This window comes from Phyllostomus discolor, chromosome X, assembly GCF_004126475.2.
Source record: "Phyllostomus discolor isolate MPI-MPIP mPhyDis1 chromosome X, mPhyDis1.pri.v3, whole genome shotgun sequence".
NCBI classification, from domain to species: domain Eukaryota; kingdom Metazoa; phylum Chordata; class Mammalia; order Chiroptera; family Phyllostomidae; genus Phyllostomus; species Phyllostomus discolor.
In genome coordinates, this window is record NC_050198.1 from 54766724 (window position 1) to 54785523 (window position 18800).

The 18800-nt window shown below is 37.0% G+C and overlaps 2 protein-coding genes across 3 annotated transcripts in view; one reads left to right on the top strand and one right to left on the bottom strand.

Moving 5' to 3' along the window:
- The window catches only part of ATG4A (autophagy related 4A cysteine peptidase), a 65036-nt gene extending 54940 nt beyond the window's left edge, over nt 1-10096 (bottom strand). The window contains exon 1 of the mRNA XM_028523032.2: nt 9979-10096. Within this exon, the coding sequence (XP_028378833.1) occupies nt 9979-9988 (10 nt within the window). The 5' untranslated portion in view covers nt 9989-10096. The remainder of the gene's footprint in view (nt 1-9978) is intronic.
- A 119-nt stretch (nt 10097-10215) lies between these two features.
- PSMD10 (proteasome 26S subunit, non-ATPase 10) lies at nt 10216-18800 on the top strand. 2 transcript variants are annotated; one of them, XM_036016742.1, is made up of 5 exons: nt 10216-10395; nt 12502-12600; nt 13496-13642; nt 13737-13824; nt 18632-18709. In XM_036016742.1, the coding sequence occupies exons 1-5, from the start codon at nt 10282-10284 to the stop codon at nt 18637-18639; spliced, it is 456 nt and encodes a 151-aa protein (XP_035872635.1). In that variant the 5' UTR covers nt 10216-10281; the 3' UTR covers nt 18640-18709. The 2 variants fall into 2 exon arrangements, with proteins under 2 accessions (XP_035872635.1, XP_028378493.1); XM_028522692.2 differs by having other exon boundaries at nt 10218-10395; nt 13737-13903; nt 18632-18800.

The following is an 18800-nucleotide window of genomic DNA, read 5'->3' on the forward strand; positions in this document are numbered from 1 at the left end:
AGATCAGAGTGCAGTTTAATGGGGCTCACATAGCTTAGTGCAATCAGAAGGTGCACAACTTGAGACTTCTCCCTCAAGAAGGAAGAAGAGGAGTTAAATGTGAATCCAGTGTTGATTTTTTTGAGGTACTGCCTGAAGGAGTGGTATGTGTCTCACATGAATTGGGAGTGCTGACAGGGAGCTGTCACACATTGGATTCCTAGTGGCCCCCAAGACAGCAACACAATAGTAGAAGATTTCAACACCTCACTTTCAATAATGGATAGAACATTCAGACAGAAGATCAGTAAGGAAAGAAAACTCTTCAGCAACATATAGATTAAATGAGCCTAACAGATGTATATAAAACATTCCACCCAATAGCAATAGAATACACATTCTTTTCAAGTGCACACAGAACATTCTCCAGGCTAGATCACATGTGAGGTCACAAAAAAATTCTTAAAAATTTTTAAAAGACTGAGATCATACTTACAATATTTTCTAATCACAATGGAATGAAAGTAGAAATTAATGGCAGAAGTAAAACTGGAAAATTCATAAGTATGTGGGAATTTAAAAAAATACCCTCTTCAACAACTAATCAGTCACAGAAGAAATCAAAAGTGAAATTAGAAAATATCATGAGTCAAAGGAAAATGATAGAAAGCTTAAGGAATATAACAAGAGCAGTACTAAGAGGAAAGTTTGTACTGATAAATGCCTACAATAAAAAGAAAAAAGTTCTCGAATAAACAATATGACATTATACCTCAAGGAACTAGAAAAAAAGAACACACTTGGTCCAAAGTTAGAAGAAAGAAAGGAATAAGATTAGAGCAGCAAGCTGAAATAAACAAAATAGATGATAGAAAACCAATATAATTAACAATAGTAACATTTGGATTTTTTTTAAATAAAAAAATGACAAAGCTTTAGCTATCTATATTAGCTAAAAAAGAGAATACTCAGGTAAATAAAATCAGAAACAAAACAGGAGATATAACTTATGCCACAGAAATTAAAATAACTGTAAAAGACTGCTATGAAAATTATATGTCAACAATTTGGATAACCTAGAAGAAATAGATAAGTCTCCAGAAACATACAACTTACCAACACTGAATCATGAAGGAACAGAAAATCCAAAAAGAACTATAACTACTAAGGAGATGTAATCAGTAATCAAAAACCTACCAACAAAGAAAAGCCCAGGGCCAACTAAATTTATTTGGTGAATTCAATCAAACATTTAAAAAATGATTTTTTTTAAAGTATTGTTGACAGAGACCAGGGACCTCTTTTCTTTTCTTTCTTTTTTTTTAAAGATTTTATTTATTTATTTTTAGAGAGGGAAGGGAGGGAGAAAGAGAGAGAGAGAGAAACATCAATGTGGGGTTGCTGGGAGCCGTGGCCTGCAACACAGGCATGTGCCCTGACTGGGAATCGAACCTGCGACACTTTGGTTCGCAGCCCGTGCTCAATCTACTGAGCTACGCCAGCCAGGGCAATTTTTTTATAGAATTAATTTTAACTTAATTCTTTAATTCTTGATTTAAAAAAAAATAACCCTATTCCTTTTGAAAAAGTTTTAGAAGCCAATCCTTCTCAAACCCTTCCAAAAAACTGAAAAAGAAGGAACACTTCCAAACCCATTTTGTGAGGCCAGCACTACCCGGATACAAAGCCAGAAAAGGACACTGGAAGAACAGAGAACAAATAGACTAATATCCCTTATGAGTATAGATGCAAAAACCTTCAGCTAAATACTAGCAAACCAAATTCAACACAACATTAAAAGGATCACACACTATGACCAAGTGAGATTTATCACTGGGGATGGAATGATGACTCAATGGATGTAAATCAATGTGATACACCACATTGACAGAATGAAGGTGAAATCACATAATCATCTCAATAGATGCAGAAAAAGCATTTGACAAAGTTTAATACTTTTTCATGTTGAAAATTTAAGTATTCTAAACTTAACAAACTAAGAATAAAAGGAAATTACCTTAACATAATAAAGGCCATATATTAAAAGTCCACAGAAAACATCAAAGTCAATAGTGAAAACAAAGATTTTGCCTAAGATGAGGAATAAGATAAGGATGCCCACTCTCACCACTTCACTTTGATATACTACTGGAAATCCTATTCAGAATAATTAGGCAAGAAAAAGAAATAAAAGGCATTAAAATTAAAAAGAAGTAAAATTAGCTCTATTTGTAAATGACATGACTTTATATGCAGAAAACCCTAAAGACTCCACAAAAATTGTTAGTACTGATAAATGAATTCAGCATACTCTAAATATGAACTCTCTGAAAAGGTAATTTAGAAAACAATTTCATTTAAAATAGTATCAAAAAGTACAAAATACTTAGGAATAAATTTAACTAAGGAAGAAGAATGGTACACTGAAAATTACCAAACATTGATGAAAGGAATTTAAAGGCACAGATAAATGCAAAGACATCCCATGTTCATGGATTAGAAGAAAATGTTGCTCAAAGTCCACACTATTCAAATAAATCTACATATTCAATCTGATCCCCATGAAAATACCAATAGCATTTTTAAATGTATTTTATTGATTATGCTGTTACATTGTCCCATTTTTCTCCCCTTTACTCCCCTCCACCCTGCACCCACCCTTCCACCAGCATTCCCCCACCTCAGTTCATGTCCATGGGTCATATATATATATATATATATATATATATATATATATATACATTCCTTGGTTTTTCCATTTCTCATACTATTCTTAACCTCCCCCTATTTTCTACCTACCACTTACACTTCTTATTCCCTGTACCTTTTCTTCACTCTCCCCCCTCCCTCTCCACACTGATAACTCTCCCTGTGATCTCCATTGCTGTGATTCTGTTCCTGTTCTAGTTATTTGCTTAGATTCTTTGGGGTTTAGGTTCAGTTGTTGATAGCTGTGAGTTTGTTGTCATTTTACTGTTCACATTTTTCATCTTCTTTTTCTTAGATAAGTCCTTTTAACATTTCATACAATGAGGGCTTCATAATGATGAACTCCTTTAACTTGAACTTATCTGGGAAACACTTTATTTGCCCTTCCATTCTAAATGATAGCTTTGCTGGATAGAGTAATCTTGGATGTAGGTCCTTGCTTTTCGTGACTTCAAATACTGCATTTTCTAGCCCTTTCTTGCCTGTAAGGTTTCTTTTGAGAAATCAGCTGATAGTATTATGGGAACTCCTTTGTAGGTAACTAACTGTCTCCTTTTCTCTTGCAACTTTTAAGATTCTCTCCTTATCTTTAATGTTAGGTAATGTAATTATGATGTGCCTTGGTGTGTGCTTCCTTGGGTCCAGCTTCTTTGGGATTCTCTGAGATTCCTGGACTCCTGGAAGTCTATTTCAGTTGCCAGACTGGAGAAGTTCTCCTTCATTATTTTTTCAAATATGTTTTCAATTTCTTGTTCTTCCTCTTCTCCTTCCAGCACCCCTATGATCCAGATATTGGAACATTTAAAATTGTCCCAGAGGTTCCTAAGCCTCTTCTTGTAGTAGACTGTTCTGTGTGGTGTGGGCCCAGCTCCCACTCAGAGATGCACAGTACCCACGCCCACAGATGGGTTCTCCTGTGGGGAATCAGGCCTGCAATGTACCTAGGCTGCTATGAGTCTTGCTTTTTGCTAAAACTCCCTCACCCTGAATTGAGGACATTTACTGCAAAGCAACTTCCTAAAATCCATGCTAAACCTTCCAAGGATGAGTGTAATCAGTTCAACCACTTTTGCCTTTTCATTTGCAAATATCTCTCTTCTGTGATGTGATTAGCAGCATTGGCTCCTTTTTTTTCTGTAAATGGTAACGACCTAAAGCGAACCTGTGCATAGTAAATGAGGACCATCTGTAATGGGTGGAGAAACCGAATAAAAGGCCTGTCATGGTGGAGGCCAAGGCTTTTGGCTCCCCTTGACAGAAAAGCCATGCTGTCCCTTTTCCTCCACCAGACTTGGTTGGTAGTCTGTGTTAATGTCTCATTTCATCCATAATGATGCGGACACTCCGAACTGGTGTCTGCATCACTCCTCATTTTTTTTGACTTCTTGTTTCTTTACTCTGTTCTGGTCGAATGTTACTTCTTCCTTCTGCTCCAAACTGTTTATTTGAGTCCCCGTTTCCTTTTTATCACTCTTGGTTCCCTTTACATTATAAAGACTCCATATTATGTGGAGCCTTTTAATACTATTTTTGTAACTTCTTGTGAATCTGTTATTATTCAAAATAAAAAAAAATTAAAAAGAAACGACTTATACAGAAAATAGCTCAAAACAAGAAGGTGGAAGCTGCCCTGGCTGGTGTGGTTCTGTGGACTGAGTGCTGGCCTGTTAACTGAAGGGTCACCAGTTTGATTCCCAGTCAAGGCACATGCCTGGGGTGCGGGCCAGGTCCCCAGTGGGGGACACGTAAAAGGCAACCACACATTGATGTTTCTTGCCCTCTCTCCCTCCCTTCCCCTCTTTCTAAAAATAAATAAATAAATTCTTAAAAAAAAAAGAACGTGGAAGCTAAAGCCCAGGAAGTAAATAAAATGTTTTATTATAATAGCCTATAAAATATGCCAGTTTTATGAAGGAATAATTTTCAAATAGGGAAGGTTTGTATAAGCCAGTGATATACAATACCAAGGACCTTAATCTGTAGCACCAAAACATGTGTTTAAAAATATTAGAGCCACATGGTTAAAAAGAAAAAAAAAATGCCTATGTTCTCCTCTAGGACTTTTATGGTGTTGCAAATTCTATTTAAGTCTTTTATCCATCTTGAGTTTATTTTTGTGTATAGTGTAAGTTGGTGGTCAAGTTTCAATATATAGAAATTTACAAAATAAGAAAAGAAACAAAAAAATTTTACCCTTTGTGACAACATGGATAGACCTGGAGAATATTATGCTAAGTGAAATAAGCCAATCAGAGACGAATAAGTACCCTATGATTTCACTCATATGTGGAATCTAATGAACAAACTGAGCTAACAAGCAAGATAAAGACAGACTTATAGATAGAGAGCAGGCTGACAGCTCTTGGTGGGGGAAATGGTGCTGGGGTTGTGGAGGGATTGAGCAAAAAGAAAAAAAGGAGAATTCATGGACATGGACAACCAATGGTGTGGTGATTCTAGGGGGTAGGGGAGTGGATGGAGGTGTTAAAAGGGTATAGGGAAGATAAAGGTGATGAGAAAAAATAAATTAAATTTTAAAAATTATATATTAGAGCCAAAGATTAAGACATGTCATTTTAACCAGGCAACTGGCAATTGTGAAGTGCTTGCAAAATGCCACATAAACAAATCATATCTGCACACAATGAAAAATCAGTTGCAACAGGTCTTTGGGCCAGTTCTTTAAACTTTAGTAATTGATGAGAATGGAGAAGTTTCATTCTGGAGAAACCAGAACCTATTCCTGTGACTGTCACACAGTTAATTGATTTGCATAACCCTGTGTGGGGTGTCGTAAAGTTTGTTTCACTATAGAATATATTTATTTCCAGTTGTGCTATGGAAAAATATTTGCACTGGTTAAAATATTCAGTGATAATTAGAAAGGAGAAAATGGGAAATTGCCTCCCTCTGCACTGTCCAAAATGATAAACATTAGCCACATAAAGATACTTATATGTAAAATAATTTAAGTTAAATACAATTAAAATTTTAGTTCCTAGACACATCTCAAGTGCACACTGTGGCCAGTGGCTGCCATACTAGAACAGCATATATATAGAACTTTTCTATCATCACAACATGTTCTATTGGACAAAATTCTTTTAGAACATGAAAAACATGTCATTTCCCCCAAATTACAGCCAGAATTATAGCCCAAATAGCTCTGACAAGAATTAGTATTGCATTATCTGAGGTTTGCATTTATACATAATTTTATCTTTGGAAATATTGAGCACTATGTTGTAGTAATTAAATGCTAGCTAGGGCTTTGGGGTAAAGTAGTCATCCATTTCCAGTTTAGCTCCAATTTGTACTAAATTGTATGAACTTATGCATGTTCCTTTACTTCTCCGTACCTATATTCTCCTTTTTTAAAAGGTGGGGACTGGGGGATAGTAGTACCTACCTCACAGGTTTGTTGTGAAGGATTAAATGAGATAGCCTAACATCTGATACATGTGATCTATAAATGTTAGTCATTCTTAGAATTATTCTGTTAAGTTGAAAAAATGAACATGGCTTATTCTATGACCTAGAACATGGATGACCAGTAGAAAAGACAATAGAAAACATTCAATCACATAAGCAACAACGGAGTCAGTTTCTCACAGCGCCACCAGTGCCCCCCACCACCTTTGACTCTTGATAGATAAAATGGCAACCATGCTGTTCCTCCCAAACTTGGGGCTAGAGAGAAAAGAGAAGTGGCTTTCTCCCTTAGAGATCTATTTGTCTTGTAGCTTTCAAAAAGTCAAGAGGTACTTCACCCTTGAACTTAAGGAACTCAACTGAAAGTTAAGTGTAGTGTCATATCAAATAAAATAAAAGCACAACACACTGTCTATAACAAGTCACTCAGTAGGCAAGGCCTTTGGAGCTGTTTTTTCCAGCTATTTCTAATAATCAAATCCAATTTCTTCACATAAAAGTATGGTGAAATGTTACTAAACACAATCCTTTGTGACTACTACATAACAAGCCTGCTGTACCTCTATAATCAACTGGATAAATATTTATTGAACACCTTCTACAAACAGGACACTTTTTTCTACACCAATCATCAGCAAACTACATCTGACAGGTCAAATTAAGTCCATTTTGGTTTTGTGGGGTATTTTGTATGGTAAGTAAGGTAGGAATGACTTTTACACTTTTAAATTGTTAGAACTGCCCTCAAACACTGAGTGGCTCTGAAAATTAGCTTTTGCTGCAGACTTGACAATGTTTTTTAATTAATTCAACCTAAAATTACAAGTCAAAATAGCACTTATATGTGAAATGTATACAATGGGAAGAGATTTCAACAACTAACATTGGTTGAATCACAAGTTATGACAACGTGCTTTATACACTTCCTATGTTGTCACAAGTCAAAGCAGCAAAACAAAAATGAGATATCACTTCACACCCACTAAAATGGCTACAACTAAAAAGATAAACATTAATAAGTGTTGGTAGAGATGTAGAGAAATTCAAACCCTCATACATGGCTGGTGGGAGGGGAGAATGGTATAGTCTCTTTGGTAAGGAATCTGGCAGTTCCTCACAGAGTTAAATACAGAGTTGCTATAAGGTCAAGCAATTCCACTTCTAGATACGTATCAAGAGAAATGAAAACATATGTCTGACAAAAACTTGTACATGAAGGTTTACACCAGCATTATTCATAATAAATAAAAAGTAGAAACCACCCAAATGTGCATCAACTGATGAATGGATAAATAAAATGTAGTATAGCTACACAATGGAATAATGTTCAGCCATAAAAGGTAACAAAGTATTGATATATAATAAATTTTGGATAAACTTCAACACAATGCACTAATTGAAAGAAGCCAGACACAAAAGAGCACATATTGTATCATTCCATTTATCTTAAAGCTAAGAAAAATGAAAACCCATAGAGACAGAAGATAGAAGAGTGGTTGCCTAGGGTTGGGAGTGGAAACAGGAAGTGACTGAAAACAGGCATGAGGTTTCCTTCTGGGGTGATGAAAATGTTTTAAATAATATTGTGGTAATGGTGACACAACTCTAAAATATTCTAATAATCATTAAATTGCACACCTGTAAAAAGTATATACCAAAATCATGGTTCATAGAACAAAAAATGATAAATTGGACCCCATTGAAATTCAAAGCTCTTGCACTTCAAAATATACCACTAAGAAAATGAAAAGACAAGCAACCCACTGGGAGAAAATAGCCACATTTCATATATATGACAGGGACTTGTATCCAGAATACATAAATAATTCTTATAGCTCAACAATAAAAAGACAATAAAGACAACAACTCAATTTAAAAATAGAAAATATATATAAACAGATCCTGCACTGAAGAGGACATACAAATGACTAATAAGCACACAAAAGATGCTCACTATCATTAGTCATTAAAGAAATACAAATTATAACCACAATAAGATATCATTTCATAACATTTATAATGGCTATAATAAAAAGACAGATGATAAGAAATGTTGTTGAGTATTTGGAGAAACAGACACCCTCATACTTTGCTGGGGTAGATGAAAAATTGTGCTGCCATTTTGGAAAACAGTTTTGCAGTTTCTTAAAAAGTTAAACATCAATTTGCCACATGATTCAGTAACTCCAGCCTTAGGCATACAACAAAGAGAAATGAAAACTTGTCCACACAAAGACTTGCACATGAATGCAAGCATTATTCACAAGAGCCAAAAACTGGAAACAAGCTGGATGCCTACCCACTAGTGATTGAGTAAACAGACAAAATGTATTATATCCCTAAAATGGAATGTTATTTGCAATAAAAAGCAATGAAGTATTAAAAATATCATGTTAATTGAAGGAAGCTACACAAAAAGACCACATGTTGTATGATTTCATTTAGATGAAATGTCTAGAATAGGCAAATTCATAGAGGCAGAAAGTAGATTAGTGGTTACCTGGGGCTTCACATGGGAATGAGGATTAGTTATAAATGAGCATGAGGGACCTTATTGGGGGAGGTGAAAATGTTCTGAAACTGATTATAGTGATGGCTGAACCACTCAGTAAAGTTACTAAAAATCATTTAATTATACACTTGAAATGGATGAATGTTATGATATATAAAATATATCTCAATAAATCTCTTAAAATAGGAAAAGCACAGTAGGGAAAACTGGGTGGGAAGTAAACAGGAACTCCACACTATCTTTACAACTTTTCTACAAATCTAAAGTTATTCTGAAATAAAAATCTATTTTAAAAATTAACAATATGGTATAGGATTCATATCTGTATGTGGCAATCCCTGTCTATGTAAAAAGGCATTTACAAAATGAAATAGTTAAGATGCCGTTACAAATCAGCATTAACAGATAAACATTTCAAACAATTTTGATAATACAGAACACTGACTGTAAGCCCCAATTAAACAAAATGTTAGCCCCCCAAAAGAATTCCATTATTCACACTATTAGTCCTGTATTACCAAAAATACTCTCCTGTTGTTATTATTATATTTTGAAATTCATCAATAAACATTTGTTGAAAATTTTCTCTCTTGTTATATAAGCACCTACAAATTATTCAGGATTTTGCCTTTTGGTCCACAAAGCCTAAAATGTTTACAGAAAGTTTGCCAAGCCCTATTCAACACCATAATGAGATACATATAACATAGTTCTTTCCGGAATGTATTCTTATCATTACCTAATTTTGGCATACTGTCCTTCTGGATATGTCCTATAAAGGATAAGCTTTGCATCTCTTCAGTTATGGCACTATTTGGGATTTCCCTAAACAGAAATACTATGAGCTTAATAGTTCCAGCAAAGCCTAGATATCATCGTTATTACCTCAATATTAAAAGGCTAACACCATACCACTGTATAAAGATGACCCACATCAACTTGTGTCACCAGGCTACGAACTCACGGAGGGCTCCTATGGCATTACACTCTGCCTTTGGCATCACCCTAGCACATCACCTTACTATGGTGCCATATGCTGTCACTGCTGTGACACAATTCTGTTCTGATGCTTTTCTGCCGAGATGTCAGAATAGTTTATCCCTACTTCTTTCCACTCATGCTGGCAGTAAGGAGGGGGAGGGTTGCCACAGCCACCAGTAAGAGCTCAGTGGATAGTACACAAGTCCTACTGTTGTCCCTTCCGCCTGCAGGTCAGAAACCCCGTGGGACAGGACCTTTAGGCTCCCATAACTCTCTTGCCATGATTCCGCAACCGGTTCACAAGGCCAACTCAAGGCCCCACAGCGACCACCCACCCCGGTTCCACACGAAGCGGATCTCAGTACCTGACTCCATTCTCCAGCTGTCATCCTGGGCCAATTCCACCCGGCCCTAGACTACGGTGGCCGCGAGGTACCCTGGAACTTGTAGTTCCGCGCTGCTAGGGGCAGAGTCAATGATAGCCACAGAGGCGCCGCCGGAAACTGAGCTCAAACTGCAACTCCCAGACGCGCCCTGCGCTGGGGAAAGGAGCAATGGAACGAGGAAGGTCGGTGATTGGTGAAACTCCATTGGTTCTTTTGATTGGCAGTTGGAGCCGGCTACGGGAGGTCGTTGGTCTTGCTGCACGGAGATTCTTGGAAAGCGAGATGGAAGGGTTTGTGTCTAACTTAATGGTCTGCAATCTGGCCTACAGCGGAAAGCTGGAGGAGTTGAAAAAGGAGATCCTGGGCGATAAATCCCTGGCTACTAGAACTGACCAGGTAAAGCAACGCTGGGGCCTTTTCTCAGGCGGCAGCGGTGACGTAGACATGCGTGGCTGTCTGGTATGGCCCCAGCAAAGGCCTGTTCCCTGAGGGCCAGATCCCCGCCCCTGTCAATTCAGCCTCATCCCTCAGGATACAGAATGGGACGGTCGGAGCTAGTCCTGCAAACCTGAGTTTTGTTTTTGTTGTTGTTTGTTTTGTTTTGTTTTGTTTGCCTAGTACTTAGCTAGCTGAATTTTGGGTATTGTAGATTGCTGCGTTTCTCAGAAATGCCCCATTTTTGAGCTGTCCCTGAGGAGGAAAGCTTTTATTTCTATGTGTGTCTTTTACAAGTGATTTTATTCAGTGAAACACGTGTAACTGAACTCCTCGACTGGGCCAGACAGCTTGCTAGGAGTTGGGGAGACGGTCTAGTGGAAAAAGCGGATATGCATAAAGTAACCCCAAATCATATGTTCGATTACAAATTGTGAAATTCAGGAAAGAAGTTTACGTGGTGCTTTCAGAACATATAAAGGGAGGACCTGCTTTAATCTCCCTTAGAAAAGCGGAATTTTATTGAAAAGGCTGTGCGAAGGAAGTTAGACCTTTCAGGATAAGTGGAATTTTCTTGGAGGATGAAAGGGCATTATATACGCAGAAACAGAACAAATGTCATTGGACTTTGGGAAGAGTTTTTTTCTGCCCTCCTGCTCAAAGGACCCTCATGCTTTCACCCTCGGTTTCTAAGAAGATTCATGGTGCCCTTAGTAAGCCACCAAGTATTTGTAGATTGCCTCCTATTTGACAGGCACCCTGCTAATAAGCAATAGCGATACAGTGTCACATAATTAGAGATGTCCATTTCGTGTCTTTGGAAAGAGAATTAGAAATCAGGAGACGTTTTTTCCTGGAACTTTCCTTTATTGCTTAACCTGAAAATGGCTTTAGCTGTGCCTAATTTATCTTCATTATGGTCTAGTAATATTTAATACTTAAGGATGTTAAATTATGATCAAATGATACTTCCAACCACTCTTCATCAACTCAATGGCGTAAAAAGAGGGAAGCTATTCGAGGCCAAGAGACTTAAGAAACATAACCAAATGCAACTTGTGGGACTTGTATGGATCCTGATTGAAATAAACCAACTGTGAAAAGACAATTGTGGAATTCTGGGTATTAGATGTTATAAAAGTTAGTGTTAATTTACTTTTATTGTTTTAGAGTTAGTGTTAAATTTAATAGGTGTAATAATGGTTTCAGCACTATGTAGAAAAGTGTTCTTGTTTCTTAGATACTGAAATATTTAGGAATGAAAAGTCATAATATTTAGGGTTTGTTTCTAAAAACTTAAGCAATGAAAAATTTGATGAAGCAAATATGGCATATGGGTTTCTACTATATTCCCTCTATTTTTATATGTTTTGAAATTTGACATAAAGTTTCAAATACCATTTTCTTTTACATAGGGCTAGAGAAATACAGCTTATTATTTTTTAAAAAAAGTAATATGGCTCTCTAGTTCTGTATGTGGTATGTATTTTAAAAGGATATACAGATAATTTCAACTAGTTTTATTAACATTTTTCCCCATAAGATACATTTGGTCTTTCTAGAGAATTGAAACAGAAACTTGTGTCCCAGCCTCACCATTTAATAGCTGTGTGACCTTGGACAAGTTGCTTACCCTGAGGGGTCTTAGTTTACTCATCTGTAAAATGGGGATAATATCCACTGTACAGGGAATTAAATGAAGCATAGGTAAAACTAGCACAGTGCCTGACATAAAAGTAGAGAAATAATGCAATTATAAGCAGCTAAAGCTCTTTTTCTGCCAAAGCATTCAAATCAGTTTCTTACTCTCCTGTTTCATGGCTGTATTCTGTCCAGAGTTACTTATATTCATCAATGTATTATCCCCATATTACTAAAACTTGATCTCTCTTATATTAGTAATAATATGGTTTAAGGTCACCTACCTGAGGATCCAGTGCTCCCCACTTCTTGTTTCCAAATTACAGGTTTGCTGGCCCCCATCTTATTTTTTTCTGCTTTCTTACCTTAGTTGTTCTATTTCTCTTCAAAAGTGTTGATCTAATTGTTTCTCTCTTTCCTATGTAGGACAGCAGAACTGCATTGCATTGGGCATGCTCAGCTGGACATACAGAGATTGTTGAATTCTTGCTGCAACTTGGTGTGCCAGTGAATGATAAAGATGATGTGAGTACTAGGCAGAGTTGATAAATTTTAAGTTATCTGTAAACTTCATACTGGTGTTTACTGAAGCCTGAGTATTAAGCTTACAAACAAAATTGTAACCTTTATTACTAGGAAATTACAGTATGGCCCTGGTGACCAAGTACAGAACTAATGGTTGTATTATTTTAAAATATTAGTTTTGCCACTAATACCCTATAATTTAAGGTAAATATGTGGAGCAAGGCTTATTACAATGTCCTTTTCACAGACTATAGACCTGTTTTTGTATGTTGGAAATTTGTTTTTGGTAAATATTGCCAAAATTATGAGGGCCTAGATATCTTCTTTGTTATATAAATTATTGTAATGGTTTGGCTATATTAGGATAAGAATTGTGAAGAATAAGGATGAAAACTTTTTTTTTTGACAAAGATTCTTTTTCAAGGATGCTCATTGAAGTAATACTTAATTAGTAAAGGAATAAAAACAATTCAGTGAAGGAACGGCTGGATGCAATGAGTATATCCATATGATAAAATAATATGCACCAGTAAAGTTATGATTCTAAAGAATGACAGAAAAATTCTCACAACAAAATGATAAGTGGAAATTGTGGAAAGTGCAACTCACAGAACTTTATATCCTCTGATCCCAATCACATTGAGATCACACATTAGAAAACACATTTGAATTACACTTAAGTATCATTGCCTCTGTGTTATGGGATTATGGGTGGTTTTTCTTTTCTTTGGTGTACATCTGCTTTCCGAATTTTCTGTAGTGCTTAATGAAGGGAAAACACAGAATGTTGTCTTTTTTAAGATCACAAACAGTTCTTTGTAAACCCTGGGTAAATGTTACTATTAATCTCGGTGCCTTTGTCCCCTGGTTTGTGTACCGCCCCACTCTTTTGCAGGCGGGTTGGTCTCCTCTTCATATCGCTGCTTCTGCTGGCCGGGATGAGATTGTAAAAGCCCTTCTGGGAAGAGGTGCTCAAGTGAATGCTGTTAATCAAAATGGCTGTACTCCCCTACATTATGCAGCTTCCAAAAACAGGCATGAGGTAGGATTTTATTCCTAGGTGACTCCTTGTGAATTCTAAACCTGTATGCAAACACAAATAGATCTTGGCATGGTTTTCTTCTCCATCCTTCCAGATTGCTGTCATGTTACTAGAAGGCGGGGCTAATCCAGATGCTAAGGACCATTATGAGGCTACAGCAATGCACCGGGCCGCAGCCAAGGGTAACTTGAAGATGATTCATATTCTTCTGTACTACAAAGCATCCACAAACATCCAAGACACTGAGGGTAACACTCCTCTGTAAGTGACAAGTAGCAGTCATTTGTATTCTATCTGACATTAGCCCTCTTACACTTATTCTTACACATCATTTCCTTTTATTATTCTCCTTATAAAGGTAACACATGTATATGTATACTTTTGAAAGTACACAAAAGTATAAAGACAAAAATTTTAAATGCATATCATCTTGCCACCCAGAATCAACCACTGATAATATTTTTTTATGAATTTTCTCCCAGTCTTTTATGTGTAACTGCATATTTTACCTTTTTTTTGTAAAACTGGGATCATACTGTATATGTAGTTTTATATGTTGTTCTTTTCACCTCATTAAATATCATGAGAATTGTCAAATGTTACGAAGTATTTTTAAAACATTTTTGAATGGCTGTATACAATTCCATTTTATGGATATTCCATAATTTATTGTTCCTCTGTTACTATATATTTGTTTTTTTGAATTTCCCACTATTATAAATAATGCTACATTGACCAACTTTCAACAAAAATTTTTGGACATATTGCTGATTATTACCTTAGCCCAGATTGGGTAAACAAATAACACACATTTTAAAGCTATTGGTATATGTTGCCAAATTACTCCCAGAAGGGAGTATCATTATGCCCTCCCAACAGCAGTTTGAGAGTGCCTATTAGCCCCTCACCAACACTGAAAATATCCTTTTTTTGTATGCAACATGGTATTTCATAGTTGTAATTTACATTTTTTTATTATCAGTGAACCTAAACATTTTTAATGCCTACAACTGTACCTTTCTGTTTTCTTTTTTATTTCCTTTTCGTGAATTAATTTATTTTTATTGATTTTTAAGCACCTGTGACTTGAGAGGAAAAATATTAATATTCTGCCATGTTAGCTGAAAATATTTTTCCAGTTTGTTTTTTCATGTTGTTCATGACTTTTTTAAATAACAGAAGTCAAACCTATTGATTTTCTCTTATGACTAGAAAGATTTCCTCACCCTGAAATTAGTTAAATATTCACCTTTATTTTATTGTAGCATGGGTTTTAGTTGAGAGTTATGGTTACTGTTTTTCATTTAACTCAAATCCATTTGGAACTGATTTATGTGTATGGCCTGAAGCCATCATCTACCTTGATATTTTTCTTATAGTACTTGGTCATTTTTCTTTATTGAATGGTGACTCTTTTTGAGCCAGATATTCTGATTCTGCTTTTTGGTCCAAAGTGAGATTCAATATTTTCTAATTTGACTTTAAACCAGCTTTTTAAAAAATATTGTTTTCTTAACTCTTAGTTTTAAAAATCTTTTCTGTAGTTCTGAGTGACTCTGTTTAGAAAGATTTGCATATTACTCTTTTTTCCAAAACAAGAAAGAAGGTGGCCTGGAGAAATCTAGATGTTGGGCAGTATAGGGTCTTGGAAGAGCCTAGGATTTACAAACTCAGCCACTTACCAACTATATTAAATACTTAAGTAACTTGGAGTAGTTACTTAATCTTCCTGAGTTTTAATTTACTAATCTGTAATATGAGAATAATAATTTTTCCTCAGTAGATTGTTGTGAGATAGAAATAAAATAACATGTTAAGTGTCTAATACTCTGCCTCACAAACTGTAAGTGCCCAACAAGTTTCTCCCCTCAGTTGTTGCTCAGTCATGTTATCAGAGGCAAGAACTTTAATATCTGTCACAATTTCAACTATAAAATGGTGGTAGAAATACCTCGTTAACTTACAAGGTGGATATAAGAATCAAATGAGAAAATATTTTACACTACTTTTAAAATATAAACCATACAAATTCCTATTACCAAATTATAAATAGGGGCTTTTCTAAATTTAAACTTGAAATGATTGCATGTGTTTGGTTTAAATTACTGCTAACCTCAATAACACAAAGAATTTTTTTCTTAGTTTGGCATTTATTTTTTTTAATTACATCTTATTGTTTATTGTATTACATTTGTCCCGGTGTTATCCCCTTGCTCCCCTCCATCCAGCAACCCCTCCCTCAGGCAATCCCCCCACCATTGTTCATGTCCATGGGCCATGCATATAAGTTCTTTGGCTACTCCATTTCCTATACTGTACTTTACATCCCCATGGCTATTCTGTAACTACCTATTTGTACTTCTTAATCCCCTCACCTCACCCATTCTCCTATACCCCCTCCCATCTGGCAACCATCAAAAAGCTCTCCCTGTCCATGATTCTGTCTCTGTTCTTGTTTGCTTAGTTTATTTTTTAGATTCAATTGTTGACAGGTATGTATTTATTGCCGTTTTATTATTCATAGTTTTGATCTTAAGTCCCTTTGTCATTTCATATAATAATTGTTTGGTAATGACAAACTCCTTTAGTTTTTTCTTGTCTGGGAAGCTCTTTATCTGCCCTTCAATTCCAAATGATAGCTTTGCTGGGTAGAGCAATGTTGGCTGTAGGCCCTGATTTTCATGACTTTGAATATTTCTTGCCAGTCCCTTCTAGCCTGCAAAATTTCTTTTTAGAAATCAACTGACAATCTTATGGGGACTGCCCTGTAGGTAACTCACTTATTTTGCTGCTTTTAAGATTCTCTCTTTAACCATTGGCATTTTAATTATGATGTGTCTTGGAGTGGGCCTCTTTGCATGCATCATAATTGGGACTCTCTGTGCTTCCAGGACTTACATGTCTATTTCCTTCATTGAGTTACAGAAGTTTTCTTTCATTAATTTTTTCAAATGGATTTCCAATTTCTTGCTCTTTCTCTTCTCCTTCTGACACCCCTATGATGTGAATGTTGGAACAGTTGAAGTTTTCCCAGAGGCCATGGACACTATCTTTGTTTTTTGCATTCTTTTTCCTATTCTGATTGGTTGTTGTTTTTTTTTTCTTCTTTATGTTCCAAACCACTGCTTTGATTCTTGGCTTCATTCACTCTACAGTTGTTTCCCTGCAAATTGTTCTTTATTTCAGTTAGTGTATCCTTTGTTTCTATCTGGATCTTTTTTATGCTGTTGAGGTCCTAAGTTCCTTGAGCATCCTCATAAGCACTGTTTTGAACTCAGCATCTGATAGATTGCTTATCTCCATTTCATTTTTCTCTATTTCTGGATTATTGATCTCTTGTTTCATTTGGGCCTTGTTTCTTGTCTCCTCATTTTGCCAGCCTCCCTGTGCTTGTTTCTATGTATTAGGTAGACCAGCTATGACTCCCTGTCTTGGTAGCACAGCCTAATGTATTTTGTGTCCTGTGAGATCCAGTGGCACAGCTGCCCATATCATCCAAGCTGGGTATTCAAGGTGTGCCCTTCATGTGGTCTGAGTCTACCCTCCTCTTATAGTTGAGCTTTGGTTCCTATTGGCAGGTCAGGGGGAGGGATTTACCCAGGCCAGGGTATATGCAAGGATTGGCTGTGACCACTGACCACCAACCTCTGCCCTCCATGGAGGATCAGCTGTGCAAGGGCAGGGTGATGTTGCTCCAACGTGGTCTGCTGCTGTCCCCTGGATGCTCAGACCTTGGGGTTTCCCGGGTGGTACAGGCCAAGGTCAGCTCCCCCCTGTGTATTGTCTGGGGCTGCCCTGCCTGAGTTATAGAGCAATCTGAGATAGCTGCTACTTGTGCTAGGTTTGGAGATTCCCAGGTGAAGCCAAGCTATCAATCTAGACTGGCTGCTGCTAGTGCTGTGCTTGGGGCCACTTCATAAGAGATATAGGGGCTGGAGCCTCACTGAGGCTGGCTGTTGCTGGTTTGAGAGGATTTAAGGAAGTTGTGAAGCATGAGCCAAGACCAGCCATTCTTATGGAAAAGCAGCTTGGGTGGGCCTGTAAGTTGAGTGGGACAGAGCTTTGGGGTATCTCCAAGGTGGAGCATACAGTGTTAACCAGATTGATAGAGTCTCAGATGTAGCAGCTGCCTGCCCTGTGGCTGTGTGGGGTGAGGGTTCACAAAAGGGAACATGGCCTCTTCCCACATTTCTCTCTGGGAGAAAGCTATTCCCCAGCTCTTGCTTTGATGCCAGACACTTCAGTTCGTCCCTGTATTCCACCGGTGCCTTTTAAGCTGCTACCCCAGTGCTAAAGCTCAGAAGAAGTGAGTCTGAGTAGAATACTCCATGCATGAGTTCCATAAGAGGAACTGCTTGGGACTCCAAAAATTTCTTCCACCAACTCAGTCTCCACTGGTTTTTGCAGCCTGAAGTTGTGGGGACCTACCTTTCTGGCACTGCAAACCTGGGCTGGAGGGCCTGATGTGGAGCTGGGATGTCTTGCTTTAGAGATATCCCTCCCAAATTTTTATCCACCGCATGTGGATGTGGTAGAGCCCATTCCACATCTGAATCCCTCACACCAGTCTGGATGGATGTGGTTCCTTTAATTCCATAGTTGTCAGACTTCCATTCAACTTGATTTCTGACAGTTGTAAGTGATGGCTGTTCTTTACTTTAGTTGTAATTCTGATGTAGTTGTGGGAGGAGGCAAGCCGTGTTTACTTACTTATTCTGCCATCTTGCCCAGAAATTAGGCTGGCATTTAGATTCCTTCTTTTATTATGATAGGACTAGATTATGATTTATGATCTGATGTTATAAGGCTATTTCACTGAATTTTAGCTTATAAATACTGTTCCCCATGCAAATTGATTTTACTTTCCTGATTAAATAACTTTCCAATATTACACTACCTAATAATATGCTCTTTAGAGTACCTATCAGGAAATCTTAGCCATTATGTAGAAGTAGTAGTGATTTGTTGGTCTTTGTTTCTCAATTTCAGACACTTAGCCTGTGATGAGGAGAGAGTGGAAGAAGCAAAACTGCTGGTGTCCCAAGGAGCAAGTATTTACATTGAGAATAAAGAAGAAAAGACACCCCTGCAAGTGGCCAAAGGTGGTCTGGGTTTAGCACTCAAGGGAATGGTGGAAGGTTAAGCAGCTTGGATTTAT